Here is a 24,341-nt window from a genome sequence, read left to right on the forward strand (position 1 = left end):
CATTCCCCCTTTGTAATAGATTCCCTAAGGGCTCCCCTCCACACCCTGTGAAGACCATATATGACCCTATATCTCTCACAACTTCCCTTTTTGTAATGGATTCTCTAAGGCTCCCCTCCACGTCCTGTGAAGACCAACACCCTACATTTCTCACATCATTTTGGATATGTACTGGTTATATGACCCTAGGCAAATCACTTAAAACTTTCAGTAAACTTCAGGAAATTTTTTAGAACTCCCAAGTTTCAGAGTAGTTGTAGATCTGCTTTGTTTTGCTGTTGTTGTTTTTAGGTTTTTGCAAGGCAAATAGGGTTATGTGGCTTGCCCAAGGCCACACAACTACACAATTATTAAATGTCTGAGGTCTCATTTGAACTCAGGTAACTCCTGACTCCAGGGCCTGTGCTCTATCTCTAGTCTGCTTAGTTAAAGAAAAGTTTACTCACTGGGAATTTCACAGTGGCAGATTCCAAATCAAGAGACCAAGTGCCTACTTAATAGATTCCTAAATGTAAGCCTGGGGCTACTAACTCAGAAGCAATCACAGCCATAAAGCTTACAGTAAAAAAGCAACATGAGCAATTTTCTATTTGTCTTTGTATTCTCAACAACAAGCACAATACTTTTACATGTAATAGATCATTAATGACTACTGATTTTTTTGTATCAAATAATCATCATTACTTGAGAACTCATAATCTCTTAGAGACAATTTGTAGGTACATTAGTAAGAGAATTTGATAATGGAGAGAACTGTAACACCTCACCAGATATGGCAGTTTCTAATCTGCAGTCTCTCCTCTACAGGTTCTTTCCCCACTGCTCAAATAATACCATCCCTATCAACCTTAAAAAAAAAAAAAACCACCTTCAGTGGATTGATTCTAACTATCCCCCAAATTCTATCATTATCTTTAGGTGGGTAGGTTGGTGCAGTGTATAGAGTATCAGCCCTAGAGACAGGAGGATGGGAGTTCAAATCCAGTCTCAGGCACTTAATAATTACCTAGCTATGTGACCTGGGGCAAGTCACTTCTCCCTGACTGCCTCACATCCAAGGTCATCTCCAGGCATCCTGATTCTTGTCTGGCCACTGCACCCAGATGGCTCTGAAGAAAGTGAGGCTGGGGACTTATCACCATCCCCCTCACTCAAATCCAATTCATGTGTTTGTCATAGCATCACCTTCTGATGTCATAGACTTCTTTGAGAATGAAGGATAAATATAAACTTCATCATCACTATCTTTCCTCACTTTCACACTCTCTACAGTTATTACCTCCATTTATTCTCTAACTCAATTCTCAAAGGCTGGCAATGTAGCTTCTAATGTCATCGCTCAATTGAAACTGCTCTTTCTAAAGTTACCAATGATCTCTCAACTGCCAGATCTGATGGACTTGTCATACCATTCAAATTGACTTCTCCAAGGATTTTGACACCCCTGAACATCATCTCCCTAGATATTCTGTCTTCTCTGAGTTTTCATAACATTACATTTTTCTGCTTCCTCTTCTGATTTGAATCATTCTAATTGACTTCTCGAAGGATTTTGACACCCCTGAACATCATCTCCCTAGATATTCTGTCTTCTCTGAGTTTTCATAACATTACATTTTTCTGCTTCTCTTCTGACTTGAATGCTCCCTTTCAGTCTCCTTTGTTGATTTATCATCAATATCATCTCACCTAATCTGTGAGTATACCCCCAGAGCTCTGCCCTGAATTCTACATTCTCTCACTTAGTGACCATCAGTTCCTGTGAGTTTAAGTGGCACCCCAATGCAGATGAGTTCCAGATCCACAATTCCAGTTTTACATCTGAACTCCAATCTCACAGACATTTCAAATAAAATGTTACATGACATCTCAGATTCGACATTCTCAAAAGGGAGTATATTATCTTTCCCTTAAATTCACCCTATTTCTCTTCATACCAACTCCTCCTTCTTTGGGAACCTAATTTACTACACAAGAATGACCCCTCAAATGTTTATCAAACCTCAAGTTTCCATGAAATGTAATTTCATGTATCATCTCAGAAACACAGAGGATTAGTTATACCTTTAATCTAATTACCACCCCAAAGCATTCCTTCTCAAGTCATAATCTATCATAATCTAAAATTTTTCTGACCATAACCTGCCCTTCCTCTTCTCTATCCTCACATATCAAAGCCTATTCTCTAGCCTAACAACCTCCAACCACTCTACACACACACAAACACACACACACACACACACACACACACACACACACAAACACTTCCAATCTCTGCTCATTTCAATTTCCTCCCTTCAAGATCCTAATTATATACATGGCAATTCAACTTAGTGCCCTAAGCCCCTTGCCCAATTTGTCCTATTGTTATTCACCTGTTTCCAAAAAGACTCATTTTGCTCAACTGAAAGAAGCAATGTAATGATGCTGAGGAGAGCCAATAAAAGATTATGCTATGACGTTCAACTGGACCTCTACCAATCTACTTATGCCTACTTGTGTCTGTTCCAAATCTGTTCTCATAAGTCACCTACAAACACCATTTCTGCCTCCTCCCTGTCAGGAGACAACCTTAAAGTGTATACTTCGCTAATTAACTACTCTATTTGTGTCTTGATCTTATCCTCTCCAGGGAGCTTGATCTTCAATCATCTCTCTAACTAGTATTCAACCTCTTCCTATCTGCTAATTCCTTCCCAACTAACATATTTTCCAGCCAACTTCCTATAAATTTACAACTTCTTTCTCATTTACTACTCACTTTTCATCCTGGGACTTTTCTTTATTTTCTTTGAGAGAGAAGTTTTCATTGAACTGTAATCTCTCTATTGCTAAATCCATTGGTCTTTTCTGAGTCCTCATCCTTCTTCTGAACATCTTCCTCTTTTGTAGCAAGACACTATCCTTTCCTGGACACTCCTCTCTGAGTTTTTCTATCCCTCTTCTATTGTGGTTCTCTAATAACTCATGTTACAGTCCATAACTATGGGTGTTGCCCAGGGTTCTGTGCTGGGTCCTTCTCCCTTCCCTTTCTATACTCTACTTGTACTCATCTTTTAAAAGTAATCCTCATTGGATCCCATGGGTTGCCCTCAGATCTACTTATTTAAGTCCATGTCTCTCCTGAGCTCCAGTCCAACATTTCCAAATATCTTTCCCAGATCCTGAATGTCACACAGGTTGCTCAAGTTCAACATTTACAAAACTGAATTTTTCTCCTAAACATGACACTCTTCTCAGTTTCTCTGTTTCTGTCAAACCAGGCACTAGATTCACAGCCTAGGGGTTACCCACAATTCTTTAGTTATCCATATCCAAGCAGTTATCAGATTTTATTAATTCTACAATGCCTCTTGCATCAAGTCCTTTTTTACTACTTACACAATAAACACTTGTTTAAATTCTCACTGCCCCCTTGTCTAAACTATTAAAGCAGTATCTTAACTAATCCCCATGCAAACAATTTCACCCTCTCCACTCCATCACCTGTCTTAACTGTGACTCTCCCTGCTCAAGAAAGTTCAATGGTTCCCTCTTGCCTCTAAGATAAAATACAAACTCATTTTTTTTTTGAAATTTAAGCCCTTCACAATCTGGCTCCACCCTATCTTTGCAGTGATACATTACTCCCCCCTCACATAATCCCTTCTAGTCAAACAGATCTACTTGCTATTCCCCTTACATAGCCTTAAGTTTCCTGCCTCTAAACACCTTGCAAAGACTATCTCAAACACTTTCTTTGCTTACCTCTACTTCATGGAATTTCCAAGTCCCCTTCAAAGCTAAATTTAAGTGCCTTTTCCTAACTTCCCCACTTTCAAGACACTTTGTATATATTTAATATTTACAAATTATTTACAAGGATTATCTCAAACAAAATAATATTTTCAAAGTGCTTAACAGTGCCTGATACATAGTAGGCATAATAAACACACTTCTTCCAACTCCAGTTTTGGTTCCCTGTCCTGATCTCATCCAAGGAGACAAATACCAATTCAACAATATCTCACATTTTTCCAGTGTTAATGCAAAATGTTACATGATATCTCAGATTCGACATGCTCCAAAGGGAGCATATAATCTCTCTGGTATTTTTCAGGCTCATCTGAAAAATAAAAGGATTGAACCAGGTGGCTTTTAATGGCTTTTCCAGTAGAGATCTAGATATGTAAAATGGGACTAGTGGGACTTATACTACCTACCTTATAGGATTGTTTCTACTGGAAAGGTTCTCTAACCAAACCCCCTGAAATATACTACAGATGAACAAACTGAGGACAAGAGTCATTAAATGAGTTGTTCTGGGGACAGAAATGCCAGAACCAGAATTTGATCCAGGTCCTTTGAATTCAAGCCCAACATTCTTTCTACTACACCACTTGCACTGCTCACCCCTTATTGTCACAAAGAATGAATGAAAGGATGTAAGTATTTTGTAGATCTTAAAGCATAAATGGAAGCTATTATTATTTCATCAACAGTTCAGCTCTAAAACTCTTTGATCTCATGGTGAGTCTCAAAAAGATTTAAGGATACTGCATATTAATAGATGTTTAAAACAAGGTTTAAAAAGAATGATGCAGACTAAGTCATATCATATCATTAAAATTTAGCCATGCATCTTAATAGGAAAGATAGTAATAAGAGTTGGGTTTTTTTAAATAAGCAACTCAGGATTGTATGTACATAACTTTTTTCAGATTTTAGTTGCCAAGGGCTATGGAAAGGGAAAGTAGGATGGTAGAAAGATGTGGAACTCACAAACTTGAAAATCAAGGATTACTGAAAACTACCTTTGTATGTCATTAAAAATAAAATAAAATAATAAAGATAAACAACATGTGCCAGGGGTAGTAATACTAACCCTCTATCAAGAAGAGACTAAGCTCAAGGTAGGAGGGGTTAAGGAAAAAAAATCAAACACTATAAAGAACTTTTGTTTTCAAAGCAACTTAATGCTTTAAAATATGAGAAGTATAATAAAATATATTGTTTTACCTTTTCCCCTATACTCTCTCCCCCTTGACTTTTCTAAATACTGCTCTCTCCTAGTCTTCTCATATCTGTCTGATTTCTTTGGAGTATCTTTTGCTGGATCATCATACCTACCGTGATCCCATAGGCTCTAACCTGTGCTCTCTTTTTCCTCCTCTCTTGATCTCATCAGTTTTTGCAAATTCAGTTGTCTCCCCTGCCCCAGGTCTACACATTCAACCTTCTCTCTTCTGGGCTTTAAGACCCACATCAGCAAATAATTACTGGACAGCTCCTCCAAGATATACTTTAGGCATGTAAAACTTAACTTCCCTGCTAAATCTGCCCCCTCTGAATTTCATTTTTCTATTGAGGACACTATTATTCTTCTAATCACCCAGGTTCGTAATTTTGGAGTAATTTATTCTTCCCCTCCCTCATCTCCCATATCCAGCTGCTTTTTCCTAGCTCACAAGGCTAATAATACCTTTCACCACTCACTCTACTGTCATCATCTCCTAACTGGTCCCCCAGTTTTAGAACTCTCTCCTTTCCCATTCATTCATAACTGTCAAAGCCTTCTAAGAAACTCAGATCTGGCCGTATTCCTTCCCTGCCAAGAACCTTCAAAGTGCTTCTACACAGAAATGCTAACTCCTAAAAATGGCCCATGCTGACCCATAATAATCCAGTCTGGACTTGATACACATTCAGTATTTCATGGATGTTATATTCCAGCCAAACAGCCTACTTGAGTTCTAGCTCCTGGTTTCAAATATCTCATCTTTTGGAATCCTTGGATTTCTTCAGTTTGTACTTGGGAAACTACAGGAAAGTCCTTCCTGAGTCCCTTAGCTGTTAATGTTCTAATATTAGCATCTTAGTAATGCTAATTAATGAGTTCTAAGATGAAACACTAAAATTATCTTTTGCTGTTCATATTGGTGATAAACGCTAGTTTTACGCATAATTCGTGCCCTTATAAATGTTATTTAATCGCAATTAGGTTGTCATTTTTGTAAATGTTGAAATAAAATAGAGGTAGCTTGAGGGTCCTTCAGTGCTTTCCTCCAAAGTGGAGATTGACAAAAAAGAAAAGCCAAACGAGACTCTTCCTTCAAGGAGCCCCCCTGCCACGGGAGACCCCAGCACAAGCAATCTCTAAGGGAAGGCGCGAGCTTCTTGCAGTGGGATTTCACCAGAACTGAAGAGGATTTTATCCTCAGGAGCTGAAATCCACTGCCCCTGCCCCTGCGGCCCGGCCGGCCCTGCCCCTCCGGCCCGCCCTGCCCCTGCGGCCCGGCCGGCCCTGCCCCTGCCCCCCCGGCCGGCCCTGCCCCTGCTGCCCGGCCCGCCTTACCTGCAGCACGCAGCGGGGCGGGGAGACGCTGAAGCCCCGGTCGGCCGGCGGCAGCCGCGCCACGCTCACCTCCAGCACCTCCTGGTTGGGGTTGTGCAGCACCAGGGGCAGGCTGCGAGAGGCCCCGACCCGGACGTCGCCGAAGCAGAGGAAGGGCGGCCTGGAGAAGTGGCTGAGCCTCAGGAGCGCCGGGGAGCCCCGGGGGCTCCGAGGGCTCCGAGGGCTCCGCGGCGCCCGGGCGGCGTCTCGTCCCGGCGGCCGCGCCGCCATGGCCCCCGCCGGAGGAGGAGAGCGCGCGCGGGGCGGCCGGCAGCCCCGAGCCCCGCCGCGGGCTCACGTCGCACCCGAGACCGCCGCAGAGCTCCGAACGACTCCCTCGCTAGCCCGGTTCAAAAAGTCCCCCAGCGGCCAATCGGGAGCCGGCCGTTGGCCAATGGCGACGGGAGCCGGAAGCGCCGCCGACCAATGAGGCGCCGGCGACTTTTTTAAAAGCGCGGCCTGCCCCGGTCCGCGGCGAGGGCGGCGCCCCGGGGGGCGGGGCCTGGCGCCTGCGCGGAGGCGGCCGTTAGCGGGGCGGGCCGCCGCCCGGGGAAGAGGAGGGTGCGGGGTCCCGGTGCCTCACGCGTAGTCCTTACTGAGCCGCGTGGCCTCGGCCAGCCACTCCAAAGCCTAGGAAGTCATGAGACAGGGCAGTGCCTCCTCGCACGCTCATTTCTCCCCGCTGAGCCGCCGCAGCTTTGCCGTCCCTTCGCCACTCATGCCACAGAGCAGCAAACCCAGGCACCCGGGATGGCGCGACTTGCCCGAGGGCAGCGCTGGCACTCAAGGAGCCGGGGCTCTCCGGGCCCCGGGACGTCTCCATTGTGCCGCCCGTCTGGGTCAGTTTTAGAGATCTCTGCTGCACAAGTGCTTGGTGGATTAAGGCCATGCCCCTTCTGAAAGCCGTCTCCACAATTATAAGTCTCTTCCACGTCTAATAAGGTTTCATCCGTTTCTGAATACTTAAGTTTTTTTAAAAATAAAATATGATCTCTCTCCTGTGCGTGTCCCTTCTTAAAGCGATTTCCACAATTATAAGTCTCTTCCACGTCTAATAAGGTTTCATCCTTTCTGAATACTTAGGGTTTTTTTTAAAAAATAAAATATGATCTCTCTCTTGTGCGTGTCCCTTCTTAAAGTGATTTCCACAATTATAAGTCTCTTCCACGTCTAATAAGGTTTCATCCGTTTCTGAATACTTAGGTTTTTTTAAAAATAAAATATCTCTCTTGTGCATGTCCCTTCTTAAAGCGATTTCCACAATTATAAGTCTCTTCCACGTCTAATAAGGTTTCATCCGTTTCTGAATACTTAGGTTTTTTAAAAAAAATAAAATATGATCTCTCTCCTGCGCGTGTCCCTTCTTAAAGCGATTTCCACAATTATAAGTCTCTTCCACGTCTAATAAGGTTTCATCCGTTTCTGAATACTTAAGTTTTTTTAAAAATAAAATATGATCTCTCTCCTGTGCGTGTCCCTTCTTAAAGCGATTTCCACAATTATAAGTCTCTTCCACGTCTAATAAGGTTTCATCCTTTCTGAATACTTAGGGTTTTTTTTAAAAAATAAAATATGATCTCTCTCTTGTGTGTGTCCCTTCTTAAAGCGATTTCCACAATTATAAGTCTCTTCCACGTCTAATAAGGTTTCATCCGTTTCTGAATACTTAGGTTTTTTAAAAAAAATAAAATATGATCTCTCTCCTGCGCGTGTCCCTTCTTAAAGCGATTTCCACAATTATAAGTCTCTTCCACGTCTAATAAGGTTTCATCCGTTTCTGAATACTTAAGTTTTTTTAAAAATAAAATATGATCTCTCTCCTGTGCGTGTCCCTTCTTAAAGCGATTTCCACAATGATAAGTCTCTTCCACGTCTAATAAGGTTTCATCCTTTCTGAATACTTAGGGTTTTTTTTAAAAAATAAAATATGATCTCTCTCTTGTGCGTGTCCCTTCTTAAAGTGATTTCCACAATTATAAGTCTCTTCCACGTCTAATAAGGTTTCATCCGTTTCTGAATACTTAGGTTTTTTTAAAAATAAAATATCTCTCTTGTGCATGTCCCTTCTTAAAGCGATTTCCACAATTATAAGTCTCTTCCACGTCTAATAAGGTTTCATCCGTTTCTGAATACTTAGGTTTTTTAAAAAAAATAAAATATGATCTCTCTCCTGCGCGTGTCCCTTCTTAAAGCGATTTCCACAATTATAAGTCTCTTCCACGTCTAATAAGGTTTCATCCGTTTCTGAATACTTAAGTTTTTTTAAAAATAAAATATGATCTCTCTCCTGTGCGTGTCCCTTCTTAAAGCGATTTCCACAATTATAAGTCTCTTCCACGTCTAATAAGGTTTCATCCTTTCTGAATACTTAGGGTTTTTTTTAAAAAATAAAATATGATCTCTCTCTTGTGCATGTCCCTTCTTAAAGCGATTTCCACAATTATAAGTCTCTTCCACGTCTAATAAGGTTTCATCCTTTCTGAATACTTAGGGTTTTTAAAAAAATAAAATATGATCTCTCTCTTGTGCGTGTCCCTTCTTAAAGTGATTTCCACAATTATAAGTCTCTTCCACGTCTAATAAGGTTTCATCCGTTTCTGAATACTTAAGTTTTTTTAAAAATAAAATATGATCTCTCTCTTGTGCGTGTCCCTTCTTAAAGCGATTTCCACAATTATAAGTCTCTTCCACGTCTAATAAGGTTTCATCCGTTTCTGAATACTTAAGTTTTTTTAAAAATAAAATATGATCTCTCTCTTGTGTGTGTCCCTTCTTAAAGCGATTTCCACAATTATAAGTCTCTTCCACGTCTAATAAGGTTTCATCCGTTTCTGAATAGTTAGGGTTTTTCTTTTCAATATTTATTTATTCTCTTTTTGTACAAATGTTTTTATACATTAATAAAATATTCTTGTTTAAGAGTAAACAGAATACCCCTCCCCCCAGAAAAATATAGACTCGCTTGAGCAATAAAGTAAAGGGGAGAGAAAAAAATTAAAATAAAAAAAAATAATAGTAATAATTTTAGGTATGGCCAGGTGGCACAATGGACGGAGCCCCAGCTCTGGAGCCAGGAGCACACGAGCCCACATCTGGACCCATACACCCAACAATCACCCAGCCATGTGACATGCAAGCCACCCCAACCCCACTGCCCTGCAAAAACCAAAAAAAAAATGAAAAAAGAAGACGCAAAATAAAATAAAATAGTAATAATAGTAGGGGTGGCTGGGTGGTGAACAGAGCATTGGCCCTTGAGCCAGGAGCACCCAGGTCCGAATCCGGCCTCAGACACCCAAAGATCACCCTGCTATGAGGCTCCAGGCAGGCCACCCAGCCCCATTTGCCCTGCACCCCCCCAAAATAATAATAAAAAATGTGCTTCAAGTCTTTGTTCCAACACCAACAACTCTGTTGCAAGGAGGATCACATTCTTTTTTTTTTAGGTTTTTTTTTTTTTGCAAGGCAAATGGGGTTAAGTAGCTTGCCCAAGGCCACACAGCTAGGTAATTATTAAGTATCTGAGACTGGATTTGAACCCAGGTACTGCTGACTCCAAGGCCAGTGCTATATCCACTCTGCCACCTAGCCACCCGGATCACATTCTTTATGATAAGTCCATCACAAAAGTTACTCCCATATTTTTCCAACATTGCCATTGCTGATCACAACCCCCTCCTTTCGTATTGCTCCACTACCATGTACTATATTTTCTCTCTCCTTTCACTCTGGCTCTGCTGTAGGGTGGCTGAGTGGCACAGCAGACAGATCCCTGGTCCTGGGGCCAAGAGGCCCAGAGCCCCCATACCACCCCTTAGGCCCAGAATCCACCTGGCCCTGTGGTCCCGGACAGGTCATCCAATCCCAGGCCCTTGCGAGAAGTAAAAAGGAAAATGTGTTATATCTGACCACTGTCCCCCCATCGTCCATCCTCTGTTCCATTACTCACATCCCCCCTTTTCCCCTGTTCCCCCCCTTCTTACTCCAGATGTCTATACCCCATTGAGTATATGTGCTGTTTCCTCTCCTAGCCACCTCTGATAAGAGTGAAGATTCCCTTGCTGGGTAGTTGATTCTTGGCTGCATTCTAAGCTCTTTTGCTTTCCAGTATATTATATTCCAAGCCCTACGAGCTTCCAATGTAGCTGCTGCTAAGTCCTGTGTGATCCTGACTGCAGCTCCATGATATTTGAACTGTGTCCTTCTGGCAGCTTGTAATATTTTCTCTTTGACTTAGGAGTTCTGGAACTTGGCTATAATATTCCTAGGAGTTGTTTTTTGGGGGATCTCTTTCTGGGGGGGGGGGGTCAGTGGATCCTCTCCATTTCTATTTTGCCCTCTGCTTCTAGAATATCAGGGCAATTTTCCTGTAGTAATTCTTTGAAAATGATGTCAAGGTTCTTTTCCTGATCATGACTTTCAGGTATTCCAATGATTTTTAAATTATCTTTCCTAAGTCTGTTTTCCATATCAGTTGTTTTTTTCAATGAGATACTTCACATTTTCTTCTAATTTTTCATTTTTTTGGTTTTGAAGTATTGATTCCTGATTTCTGGTTAATTCATCAGTCTCCCTAAATTCTATTCTTTTGTCTGAAGGATTTGTTCTCCTCAGAGAGTTTCTTATCTCTTTTTTCCATCTGGCCTATTTTGCTTTTTAAAGCATTCTTCTCCTCAATAACTTTTTGAACTGTTTTATCCATTTGACCTAAGCTGATTTTTAGCATGCTATTTTCTTCAGCATTTTTTTTTTTTTGGATTTCCTTGACTAGGCTACTGACTTCATTTTCTTGTTTTTCCTGCATCTCTCTCATTTCTTTTCCCAGTTTTTCTTCTAACTCCCTCATTTGATTTTCAAAGTCTTTTTTGAGCTCTGTCATAGCCTGAGCCCAATTTCTGTTTTTCTTGGAGTCTTTAGATGCAGGAGCTTGTGCTTCCTCATCTTCAGACTGAGTATTTTGATCCTTCTTGGGCTCATATGCAAAATATTTCTCAATGGTGTTCCTCTTATTTCTCTGCTTGCTCATTTTCCCAGCCTGAGCCTGGTTTTGGGGTGCTTCCTGAGCCTTTGGGACACTCCCACAAGGGTCTCAGTGTGTGAGGGTCTGTCCTCCCTCCTGGTCTGTGAATGACCAGAAGTGCCTGCCCCCCTCTGCCATGGGGCTGAGGTGGGGGGGCCTTGCTGTTCTATGGGGAGGCCTAGACTGCGATCAGGATCTGAATGTGGTCAGAGCCCCAGAGTCCTGTGCCAGGGGCAGAGGACAGAGCTGGGCAGTGTCTCTCTCTTCACTCCCCTCCCTCAGCTCAATGGGCTCATGCCCTGGGGGCTCCTGCTTATGGCTCCGCCTGCTTCTGTTCCTGGATCTGGGCTGAAAGACCAAGCTGCTGGCTGGGTGCCCTGAGGGCTGGGCTCCATGTGCTCGCTCTGGCAGAGGTCCCGTTCTTTTCCCCCACGTTGTGCTGGTGCTCCCCGGGGTGCAGCTCAGGAGACTCCCCCGCTGCTGTGAGCCCTGAAGCGCCCTGGGGCTGCCTCCGGGAGACTGAAGTTCTTTCCCTCCTGCGGGCGGCCCCTCCAACCCCAGGAAGCAGAGCCTTTCTGCTCTTTTCCAGGTTGCCTTGAGTAGAAGAACTGCCTCATTGGGTCCCTCTGTGGGTTCTGTGTCTTGAAAGTTTTGTTAGAGTCCTTAGTTTCTAAGTTTTATGAGAGAGCTTCTAAGAGAAGTTCCTCTCTTTTCTCCATCTTGGCTCCGCCCCCCCCACTTAGGTTTTTTTTTTTTAAGTACGAACTCTCTTGTGCATGTCCCTTCTTAAAGTGGTTTCCACAATTACACAAGTCTCTTCCATGTCTAATAAGGTTTCATCAGTCTCTGGATACTTAGGTTTGTTTTTTTTTAAAGTATGAACTCTCTTGTGATTGAAGATCTTCCCTTAAGGGTAAGTTTTTCTCTCTGATATGAACTATTTGAAATATTGGTTCAATGCTGATTATTTTCATATTATAACATTATCTAATATTTCTGTCCAGCATGACAATAACTTGTGAGCAGTTTCTGAATGTTTTCTCACTTGTATTCCATCCACAAATGTTCCCCATCTGTATTCTCTAAGTTCTGAAATGAAGGCACTGTCCTATTCATTATCTGTTTAGTTTTGCTCCAATATGAATCATCTGGTGACAAATAAGGTTATTTTGTCTCTGAAAGCTTTCCTACCTTTACTGAATGTCTATCAATCTCTCCTTTGAATATTCTGGTGTATGTAACAGAGTAAGCATCATCTAAAAGGTATCCTGTGGAAATTCTTATAATTAATTGAAGACTCCCACATTTATTATCAATATTTACCAGCCTTCCCTAGAGTATAAATTCTGATAAACAAGACCTAGGCATTGAAGGCTCTCTCACATTTATTAAATTGATGAAGTTTTCCTCTGGTGAGAATATTATGATGCAAAATAAGTTTTTAAGGGTTTCTTTTGTCCATCACCTTTCATTCAAGGTTCATTATAGTATGGATGACACGAATAATCAAAGAAAGCATTCCCACATTCATTATATTTATAAGACATTTCTCCAAAATGAATTTTAATACATAAACTAAGATGTGAACCTATAGCAAAAACCTTTCTTACATTGCACATCTTCTAATGCTTAATAAAGTGCTAAGTTGTCATTGAAGGCTTTCCTACATTTTATATATATGAAATATACATAAATAATTTTATATGATTAAGTGATGAATAGTCTCTGAAGTCTCTTACATCTTACTTATAAGAGACTTCTCTCCAGTATGTGCCCTCTCATGTCTTGTAAAAGGTTGTCTTACATACATTACATATATAAGGTTTCTTTCCAGTATGAGAAACCTGACAAGTAGGTATGAGTTTGGGTAGAAGTCTTTTCCACTTTCATTATAATTCCATTATATAATTTCATTATAATTCTCCAGTATGGGTCCCTTTCCCATCTGCGCCCTCACCCTTTCTCTGTCCCCTATTTCTATCCCATTCTCTCCTCTCATAGTATCACCCCTTCCTTCTCCATCTTCATCTCTTTCCATCCTTCTATTTTTCCTTCTCCTCCCTCTTTTTATTTCTCCTTTTTTCCTCTCAGGTCCCTATCCATTTCTCCCTTCTTTTCTTTTTTTCCCCCATTTTCATTTTATTCTTTTTTTTCTCTTGTCCCTCCTGTTACTATTTCCTCTCTCCCCATCCTATCCTCTTTGTGTCCTTCCTGTCTATATTCTTTCTTTTCTTAATTCTTCTCTCCCTTCATCTCTACTTCTGTCCCTTAACCAAACCCCCTTTCTCTCTATCTCCTTCAGCATCTCTTAACTCCTCACAGGCCTCAGCTTCCCCAGTCCTTATTGCTCTACTCATTCTTCCCTGCCCCAAATCCCTGAGCCATGATGCTGTCCCCGATGGTGGCTGGGGGGGTTGTGTTCCCGGGACTCTTCCTCCTTTCCAAGAACACGCTCCAGAGGCTTCCCCAGCTGCGCTGGGGGGAGGCCAACAAGGTCATTGTCTCAGCCAGGCTAGTGTCCTCAGTCCAAGCTATCCTGGCCTCCACAGCTGGCTACATTGTCTCCACCTCCTGCAAACTTATCATGGATGACCCGCCTTGGCTATCCTCAGCTTACACTCAGTTTGCAGTGCCCTACTTCATCTATGACATCTACGCCATGTTCCCGTGTCACTGGCACAAGGATGAGGGAGGGGCTGGCCCCCCAGGAGGCACTTGGGCTGTGGCCCGAGGCTACCTGCACAGGGAGTTCCTCATGGTGCTGCACCATGCAGTCATGGTGCTGGTCTGTGTTCCACTATCCGTGGTGTGGCACCAAGGCAAGGGGGACTTCTTTCTGGGCTGCATGTTGATGGCAGACGTCAGCACACCCTTTGTCTGCCTAGGCAAGATCCTCACCCGGTACAAGCAGCAACACACCCTGCTGCACAAAGTGAATGGTCCCTGGATGCTGCTGAGCTTCCTGTGCTGTCGAGTGCTGCTGTTCCCCTCCCTGTACTGGGCCTACGGGCAGCATGCAGGCCTGCCCTTGCTCTCTGTACCCCTCAATATACCAGCCCATGTCAACCTGGGGGCCGCCCTGCTGCTTGCTCCACAGCTCTACTGCTTTTTCCTCATCTGCCGGGGAGCGTGTTGCCTCTTTAGGCCTCGGGGACCCACCCCTCCAGTCCCCCGTCAGCCCCCCCGGACTTCACCATGGGCCCCGGGACTGAGGAGAGGGAGAGGGTTGGGGCACCCATTCCGCCAGGAATTGGGCTCTGGGACTGATGGGTAGGGATGGGAACTAGGGGCCTCTCCAGTGGTCCTAGGCCTGGAGGATAGGGATGGAGAAGTTGGGCGGGGAAGCTTCTCCCTATATGATGGTAAAAGGGATGGAACAGGGAGCAGGCTTGTAAGAAACAGCTACCTCTCTTGTCCTCAGGGTGCCTGGGACTGAGGGACAGAGGGTTTGGAATGGCCAACGATTTCCTTTGTGTAGGAACTAAGAAAGTAAGAAAGTGGAAATTAGGAGGCACCCCCCTGCATATATAACCCCAGGGATACCCTTTTTTCCCAACTGTAATCTGCAGGGGGCCTAAAGGAGGGAAATTAAAAAGGAAGGTGCCCTATTCCACAGCAATTTAGGATAGGATGGATTAGGGGGGAGACTAACAAGGATTATAGAGGATCAAGGAGTAAATAATCTAGAGAAGGGCCCTCTCCTTTTTGCCAAGGACACGCCTATTTCCCTTCCCCATATGCTATAGTCTAGGGGAAGGCAGCTCCTAACCTCATGCATTCCCTCTGGGTGGGAGAGGTACCTCTAACCTCTTTGTGTCTCACCAGGGTATAGGTTGGCTACCCCTTAGAGCTAGCTAGCTCCTCTCCTACACAGGCAGCCCAGCATCTTTCCAGACCCTTAGGAATTTTATTTATTTCCCCAGGTTTGTATTAGTTTCTTATGGGGAGGCAGACACTGACAGGCCACACACCACCACCTGGCCCAGCCTCTTCATTGCTGAGTGCCCCACTTGGGGGAAACTGGGGGAGGGGCTCTTGCGTGCATTCCTTCAGGCTATATAATTTGGCCTTCTTGCCCTCTCCCACCTGTCCCTGGTGCTACAGACCTCTTGAGGCTTCCTCCAGATCCAGGAGCAGAGGGAACCTTGGGAGGCGCTATATAAAGACCGCTAATAAAGATGAGATCAGCGTGAATGCCAAAAGAAAAAAAAAAAATTCTCCAGTATGAAACAAATGGTGTTCAGTAAGGTAGAAGCATGATTGAAGTCTCTCCCACATTCATCATGAGATATCTCTCTAAAAGGGATCCTCTGTTGTCCAACTTCTGCAAGATTTAAAGTATCCGGGTTAGAATTGCCATCTGATATTCTGTATGCTTCTGGACAAGTGCTCCGTTTTGCAAAATAAAAAAGTTTAACTAGATGATTTTCATATGCTTATGTTCTGTTACCAATGCTCAAATCTTTCTCTTCATCTTTTCTGTTGGACTGCCTCTGTACCTTTGGTCTTACATATGACCTGTTCTTGCATGTTGCATCATAAATTGAAGATAAGGAACCTAGTGGTTACTTAGACATTAAATAGAAAGCTACAATTGGCCTATCCAAAGCCTCATCATTCTTCTATCAGGTAAGTATCTGGTTGGCTGAAATTATTTTTAGTTTAAAATTTTAATCAGAAACCATTAAAAAACCAGACTAAATCATCCCTTAAATCATTGGAGATATTTATTCCTTTTGTTTTCCAGATACCTTTTTCCCCCTCTGGCTACCCAAGTTGACCTTAATATGAACCATATGTCTGCAGAGAAATATTTGTCATGCTTTTGAGCAACTAAAAATTAAGAGGCCTTGACCTCAGTCAACATTCTTACTATTGGTGTTTACCACTCCCATTCCTCCACATTCCGAAAAAGCCTCGAACAGTGAAAAAGAGAACTTAAGTTTAAGTATTACTTCTAGAGATATAATTCCTTATCTGGAAAGGGGCCCCTAAGGTCCCTTCTACTTCTAAAGTTTATGATTCCATACTTAAATTAATATGTTTGCATGATTTCTTAGAGTGAATGGTAGGCATACTTCAATGGATTGCTTTAAATGATGTAGATGATCTGGGGCGTTGGGGGGGAAAGGGCAGACTAAAGCCAACTTAAGCCTTCAATTTTGAGATACTCATCCCCTTATCTTTCTGCAAATCCTCTAGAATAGTGAGAACCAAAAAAAATCTATAACTTTGGTTGTTCAGTTGTTTCAGTCACGTCTGACTCTTCATGACATGATTTGAAGTTTTCTTGGCAAAGATACTGGAGTGGTTTTCCATTTCCTTCTTCAGCTCATTTTACAGATGAGGAAACTGAGCCAAATAGGGTTAAATGACTTGCCCAATCATACAGCTAATAAATGTCCTAGGCCAGATTTGATTCCTGACTCCAGGCCTTTACCCACCTAGCTGCTTCTCTTAAACATTTATATATGCAAGCCATTCCCACCCCTTTCCCCTGCAAAGACCTAGTCCTATAACCTTGGGTTATAGCTATCTGTATTTCAAAGTAAAATTTAAAACATCTTATTATCATGAAAATTTTTTAACTCAAGGATCTCCAGAAAAGGTCCCCAGACTTCACTTTCCTATTCCAAATGATGTAACTATTATCCTGGAAGGTTTCCAGAATACCAGTGAGACACTTTAATTATGACTTCTCTCTCAATTACAAAACCAACCCTCCAAAAGGAAGGAATGAAATTCAGTCTTCTTTCAACTTCTTTCTATACCTACACCCAGACCTTTTCTGATGTTTCATTTGAGCTTTTGGGAGTTATTACCCCAAGATAAATTCATTGATGCCAAAGAGGTTATGCATCATAGAAATTTTATTAGCATGACAGAAAATAATTGATAGTTTTTATCTGACAAATTTAAATATTCATTGAGATATAATCCCTATCTTGAAGACCCCAACACAAGCAGTTATATGGCAAAACTTTTTTTTAAAAAAATAACAAAAAGTACTTGATAGGGGAGTTAGCTAGTCAAAAGATAAAAAGTAGGGGGAAAAAAGGCTGAAAGTTAAAGAAATTTCACTTACCTAACACTGAGTATCTACTTTGACCAGTTTTAAAATTCAAGCTTTAAATTCATCTACAAAAGCCTTTCCCTATCTCACTGGAGCTTGGAGGTGACCTTCAATACTCTAATTCTGATGGGTTCAACTAAGCTAGAAAGTATTCTTCAAGTCAAGAAACCCCCATGTGTTTTTGCTCCAAGGATCAGCCTCTTTACTCTGAGGAAGTTAATAATTAAACCACTGGCCCTCAGGTGATGGAACTTTCTGGTCATGAAACAGGATAAAAATAAGAAAATGTGCTTTGGGACTATGCAATTTCCTTGATACTCTAGATGATGGCAAAGTGGCAGAAGATGAGGAGGAGGCTGTTTTTAATATGATCATGTCAATAATGTCAACAATAATAAGTTCTGCCTCACTAGACATTTTTTATTCTGCCTATAAACATCAAAATCAAAGAGAGAGAATTTTCATATATATAAAATAGAACTGAAAATGAATGGTATGAAACAGAAAACCTCAATGGCAAAACTTGCTTTGTTAAATTTTAATACATTCAGGGTGGCTAGGTGGCACAGTGGATAAAGCACTGGCCTTGGAGTCAGGAGTACCTGGGTTCAAATTTGATCTCAGACACTTAACAATTACCTAGCTTTGTGGCCTTGGGCAAGCCACTTAACCCCATTTGCCTTGCAAAAACTAAAAAAAAAAAAAAAAAGTTTAATACATTCAATATGATACTTTCCAAGTTGTCTTATTTGTCTTCTGAACTCCTGTTCCCTTTTGTGCATTTTCTTTTAAATATTTCAATAACTTTTATTTTATTTTATTTTGCAGTATTGCTGGCCCCCTCCACTCCCCAAATGTCCCTTTCCCTAGAGGAAAAAAAAAACCTATAATAGATGAGTATTCATACAAATCCACACATTTATCACCTCCAAAAATCTACATCTCATTTTGTACCTTGAAGCTACCACTTTTCTTGTAAGGAGAAGGGAATTTGCTTTATCATAAGTCTTGCAGAATTATGGTTTAGTCATTGCACTTAAATGAGTATTCTTGAATATTTCAAAATTGTTTTTTGTTATGTTGTTTTTGTATAAACTGCTTTCCTGTTTTTACTCAAATTTATTCTGGATTGGCTCTTAGTAGCCTTCCTATTCTTTCCAGGTTTCACTGAAATTATACTTTCATCCTTTCTTATAGCACAATAACATTCCATTACATTCGTGTATCACAATTTGTACATCCATTCCACAGTTGATGAACAACACCTTTATTACCAATAGATTTCTAAACAAAAAAGTCCTTTTCATTTGACTTTTTTTTTGGTGGGAAGAGGGATAATAGGCTTAGTGGTGATATTACTAGGTCAAAATGTATACCCAGATTAGTAATTTGAGGAATATAGTAGGAAATCTTCAAAGGCTGGTTGATTATGTTGCAGAGGGAATTTTTTGGCTGCTATTTGGATTGGATTGCTTCTGAGGTTCCTCCCAACTGAGATTCTGTGAGAGTCTGCAGATAATGAACCATAGATGAGACTGATGTTCTCATTATAAATGAAACTATAGAGGAAGGCATAAACTTAATCTAAGTAGAATGATAAATCTTAATTAAGTACTACTAGAAACGTATAATGGAGTATCATGTGTGTCCAAAAGCAATAAGCAAAATTATTCCACTTTGCAATGCTTAAGACCAAAAGCAAACTACCATGTATATAATTTAAGTACCAACATCCTTTACAGCAGCTGAAGTAGAAAAATTCTACGAATTTGACAAGATTCTCCAGAATCAGTAAATATACCAAAAGCTTTGTGTTGGCACAATACAAATATTTTATTTAGAGGTAAGTTGTGGTGGAAATACCAATTGTTCAAATGATCTTTATGATATTTGAAAAACTGTAGAAAATTGAAAAGGGACTCAAAGAAAGGCAATTCATAAAAGAGAGGAGGAAAATATAATCTGCAAGTTAATAGTGAGTTTGACTCAAGATTCCTGAGGAAATTCTCGAGTGTATTATTTAAAAAAATGATAGTAACTTTTAGACAAAGAAGCAATGACTACAAACTGCCAATTGTAACTTCATAAAGATTAGGTCATGTTATGTTAAATTTATTTCCTTTTTGGGGGGAGGTTTTCTAAACTATCAGATTATTAAAATGCTGTAGACATAATTTACCAAAGCTTTTAGTGAAACATTTGAAAAAGTATTTCATAAAAATATTTTGGAAAAGAGAGATGCAAAACCTAGAAAGACTTACATGAATTGATGCTGAGTGAAATAGGCAGAACCAGAATATTGTGTACAATAATAGCCATAGTAGGCAATAATAAACCATGACAAACTTAGTTCCTCTTGGCAATGCAATGATTCAAGACAATTCCAAAAGATTCGTGATGTTAAATGCTGTACATATCCAGAAAGGACTATGGAACCTGAATGCAGATTGAAGCATACTGTTGTCACTTTTTTGTAGTTCTTCCCTTTTGTTCTGATTCTTCTTTCACTATATGACTAAAATGCAGTGTTTAACATGGTAGTACAAGTAATCTATATCAGACAAAAGATTATTGTCTTGGGGAAGGGGGGAAAAGAAAGGAGGGAGAAAAATTTGGAACTAAAAATCTCACAAAAATGAATGTCAAAAACTACAGTAACATTGGAATAAAATAAAATACTATTTAGAGCAAAATAATAAAAAAAAGATGAGACATGAAAAAAGATGTGGACAAAAAGGGAAATTAAAAAAATTAGAAGATATTCTGATTTGATGGCTTGGATTCAAATAATATTTGTTCACAGGTTAATATCCACTTGGCAGTTGGTCTTGCATTTAACATTTGTATAAAGAAATGAATAAAGGAATAGATGGCATGCTCATCTAGCTTAAATTTCACAAAGCTGGGTGGAACAACTAACACAATGAACAATAAAAAGATCCAAAAAGATCCTGGCAGGTGTTATTAGCATTGGGTTGTCTAAGATGAAAATTTTATATTTGAGCTTTTAAAAAAACCCAGATAGAGGTAGTATAAGTCTGCAGTTTGTGTGAAAAAAGATCCAAAAGTTTTAGTGGACAAGAAGCTCATTGAATCATTGGTGTAAAGTGACAACTAAAAAAGCTATTGCAATTTGAGTTTCATTGAGAGCAGATTCCAGAAATGATAGTTCCCCTATATTCTGCCTGTATTAATGTATTCAGTTTTGGATACCATAGTTTAAGGAGGACATTGATGATCTGGGAAACATGTAAAGGGAGAGAGCCACAATGGTGAAGGGCATTGAGTCCATGCTGTATAAGACTGGTTCAAGTAACTAAGGGAGTAACTGCAAAGTAACTAGTTTGGAGAAAAGTCTCAGGGGGTAGGGGGACACAAAAATCATTTTCAAATATCATAAGGTCTGATTCCTGGAAGAGATATTAAGCTTCTGTTTCTCCTAGAGAGAAGGAGAAGCAAAGAGATGGAAGTTGCACAGAGGCCAAGTTAGTATTGCTGCCGAGAAAATTTTCCTAGCAAATGAATATTATCCAAAAGAAGAGGAGGTGCTTTAGGAGACTTCCAATAGAAAGTCTTCAAGCTGAAGTTGGATGAATACTTGTCAGGTAGTTCATAATAGGCTTTCTTTTCAGTTATATGTAAGACTTGATCACCACTTAAGAGCTAAAATAAACAACAAGAGAGGTAAAGAGGTAAAAAGACTGATAATTTTGAAAAATACCACAATTTTTCCAATGCAAAAATAGCTATCAAAATGAGACCAAAAGAGTCTATCAACCACTTCAACAGTGACAATGTCATCCACTAGAGATGGCAGCCAAGGGCAACAATGGGTGAGAGAACAAACTCACCTATAAAACATTGCAAAGAAAGAGAATGAAAAACAACAAGCAACATATCACCCTCACAAAACTGTCATGTCAATAAAGAACCCCAAAGTACCTTTGGAACCAAACATTTTAAAAATATTTTTAGATAAAACCTTAAAGAGAACCACAGTTGCAAAACAGAACAGATACAGTGGCATTTTTAGTCAACTATTTTCATCTGGGAGGACAGAACCACCAGGTCTGGACTTTGTAACACAAGAGCACCAAACATAATTGAGGAACTCAAAAGGGCACTATTACCATTTTAACTGTGCTTGGTCAAATACACAGTGAAGTAATTAATTCTTGAAATACCCAAAGAACAATCTTGGAAATATTTCATGGATTAAAAAATAATCACAAATCATGCTTTTAACAAAAACAAAAAGGTCACTGGAAACCACAAACCTTTATCAAACTGATATGTCCCAATAAAACTGATACAATATCAATAGTATCTTTGCTGAAAATATTTGAACAGGAAATAAACAAGCTTGTTTTATAGGACACATTTGTGCTAAGTGACAGAAAAGTGTAGGAGAACACCTTGTTCAGATTATGCTGTCCGGCTGGACTGATGGTTTTTAGGGAGGTGCTGAAGATCACAGGTCAGTGCTGGGTAGGAAGAAATTGGACTGTGAGTTTATTTGGAACACTTTATAGTGCTTTCAACAATCCCAAATGGCTCACAGCTGTGAAAGTCTAACTCTAACATCAATACTCTATTCATGGAAGAATGTATCTTTAAAAAATCAAGATTATGAATAACCCAAGAATACTGATAAAAGAGACATGGTGGATATAGTAGACAAATTAACAAATACAAATTTCAAAATGTTGTGTTAAAACTTTTAGAACATTTTTTTTAATGACTGGAAAAGGAGAAAGGTCAGTCTTATAAGAAGACTTATGGACTTAGTGGCAGATTGTAACCCATCAGACGTAATGATACCAGAAGATAGCCAGCCTTTTCAGTAGATAGTTTTACTGTTGTTCAGTCATTTCCGTAGGGTTTAACTCTTTGTACCTTATCTGGGCTATTCTTGGCAAAGACATTAAAATGGTTTGCCTTTTCATTCTCGAACTCATTTTAAAAATGAGGAATCAGGGTTCAGTGACTTGCCCAGGGACACACAGCTAATAAAATTTTAACTCAGGTCTTCTTAACTCAAGGTGCAGTGGATTGGCCAACTAAGCCACCTAGCTGCCCTTCAGTAAACAGTATGGGAGATTCATATAAAGATATAGGATAACATATGGCAGGTTTTGACATAATGGGGGGAGGGGGTGTTGCAGGAAGAAAATACCTGTTAAAAAATACAAATCCCAAATTTTTCAATATCAACCAAAACATTCACTATGACTCTGGATGAAATGTCAACAGCACGATGATGAGGGCAGAGCCCATAATCCAAAAAGAAATAATTCTGGACTCTGGATAGATCTGGACAGTGACAGCAAAAAGAAATCTTTTGATTTTTCTCATCCAGTCATTATTAACCTCTAAAGAGTACAGAGGTGGACAAGAAGGGACCGAGTCTTAGGAGCTATCTGATAAAACTCATCAGCTAAGGACTCTAAATAAACTTTCGAAAGACAGAACCCACAAAGGGACCCAGTGAAGCAGTTCTCCTACTCAAGGTAACCTGGAAAAGAACAGAAAGGCTCTGCTCCCCGGGGTCAGAGGGGTGGCCCACCAGAGGGGTGGCCCGCCAGAGACAAAGAACTTAAGCCTCGGGGAGGCAGCCCCAGGGTGCTGGGAGTCTTAGCTCACAGCAGTGGGGGAGTCTCCTGAGCTGCGCCCTGAGGAGCACTGGTCACAAAGTGGGGGAACAGTGGGGGGCCTCTGCCAGAGCAAGCACGTGGAGCCCAGCCCTCGGGGCACACAGGGAGCAGCTTGGTCTTACTGCAGCCCAGAGCTGGAAACAGAAGCAGGCAGAGCCAGTAAGCAGGAGCCCCCAGAGCGTGAGCCCATTGAGCTGAGGGAGGGGAGGGAAGAGACAGAGACTGCAGAGCTTTGTCCTCTGCCCCTGGAACAGGACTCTGAGGTTTTGACCACATTCAGATCCGGATCGCAGTCTAGGCCCCACCATAGAACAGCAGCCCCCACCCCCACCTCAGCCCCATGGCAGAGGGGGGCGCTTATGGTCATTCACAGACCAGGAGGGAGGACAGAGCCCCACACACTGAGACCCTTGTGGGAGTGTCCCAAAAGCTCTGGAAGCACCCCAAAACCAGGCCCAGGCTGGGAAAATGAGCAGAGAAACAAAAGGAAAACTATTGAGAAATATTTTGCAAATAAGTCCAAGAAGGATCAAAATACTCAGTCTGAAGATGAGGAAGCACAAGCTCCTGCATCTAAAGACTCCAAGAAAAACAGAAATTGGGCTCAGGCTATGATAGAGCTCAAAAAAGACTTTGAAAATCAAATGAGGGAGTTGGAAGAAAAACTGGGAAAAGAAAGGAGAGAGATGCAGGAAAAACATGAAAATGAAGTCAGCAGCTTAGTCAAGGAAATCCAAAAAAATGCTGAAGAAAATAGCATGCTAAAAACCAGCCTAGGTCAAATGGATAAAACAGTTCAAAAAAGTTATTGAGGAGAAGAATGCTTTAAAAAGCAAAATTGGCCAGATGGAAAAAGAGATAAGAAAACTCTCTGAGGAGAACAAATCCTTCAGACAAAGAATAGAATTCAGGGAGATTGATGAATTTACCAGAAATCAGGAATCAATACTTCAAAACCAAAAAAATGAAAAATTAGAAGAAAATGTGAAATATCTCTTTGAAAAAACAACTGATATGGAAAAGACTTAGGAAAGATAATTTAAAAATTATTGGAATACCTGGAAGTCATGATCAGGAAAAGAACCTTGACAACATTTTCAAAGAATTACTACAGGAAAATTGCCCTGATATTCTAGAAGCAGAGGGCAAAATAGAAATGGAGAGAATCCACCGATCCCCCCAAGAAAGAGATCCCAAAAAACCAACCCCTAGGAATATTAC

At 40.9% G+C, this 24,341-nt stretch overlaps 1 protein-coding gene and 1 pseudogene across 1 annotated transcript in view; one reads left to right on the plus strand and one right to left on the minus strand.

The window, feature by feature from the left end:
* Positions 1–6,604, minus strand: part of ASPM (assembly factor for spindle microtubules) — a 51,284-nt gene extending 44,680 nt beyond the window's left edge. The window contains exon 1 of the mRNA XM_074220893.1: positions 6,335–6,604. Coding sequence (XP_074076994.1) covers positions 6,335–6,604 — 270 coding nt within the window. The remainder of the gene's footprint in view (positions 1–6,334) is intronic.
* A 7,157-nt stretch (positions 6,605–13,761) lies between these two features.
* Positions 13,762–14,605, plus strand: LOC141511101 (ceramide synthase pseudogene; annotated as a pseudogene).
* Positions 14,606–24,341: the final 9,736 nt, after the last annotated feature.

The sequence above is a fragment of the Macrotis lagotis genome, chromosome 2 (genome assembly GCF_037893015.1).
Source record: "Macrotis lagotis isolate mMagLag1 chromosome 2, bilby.v1.9.chrom.fasta, whole genome shotgun sequence".
Classification (NCBI taxonomy): Eukaryota; Metazoa; Chordata; class Mammalia; order Peramelemorphia; family Peramelidae; genus Macrotis; species Macrotis lagotis.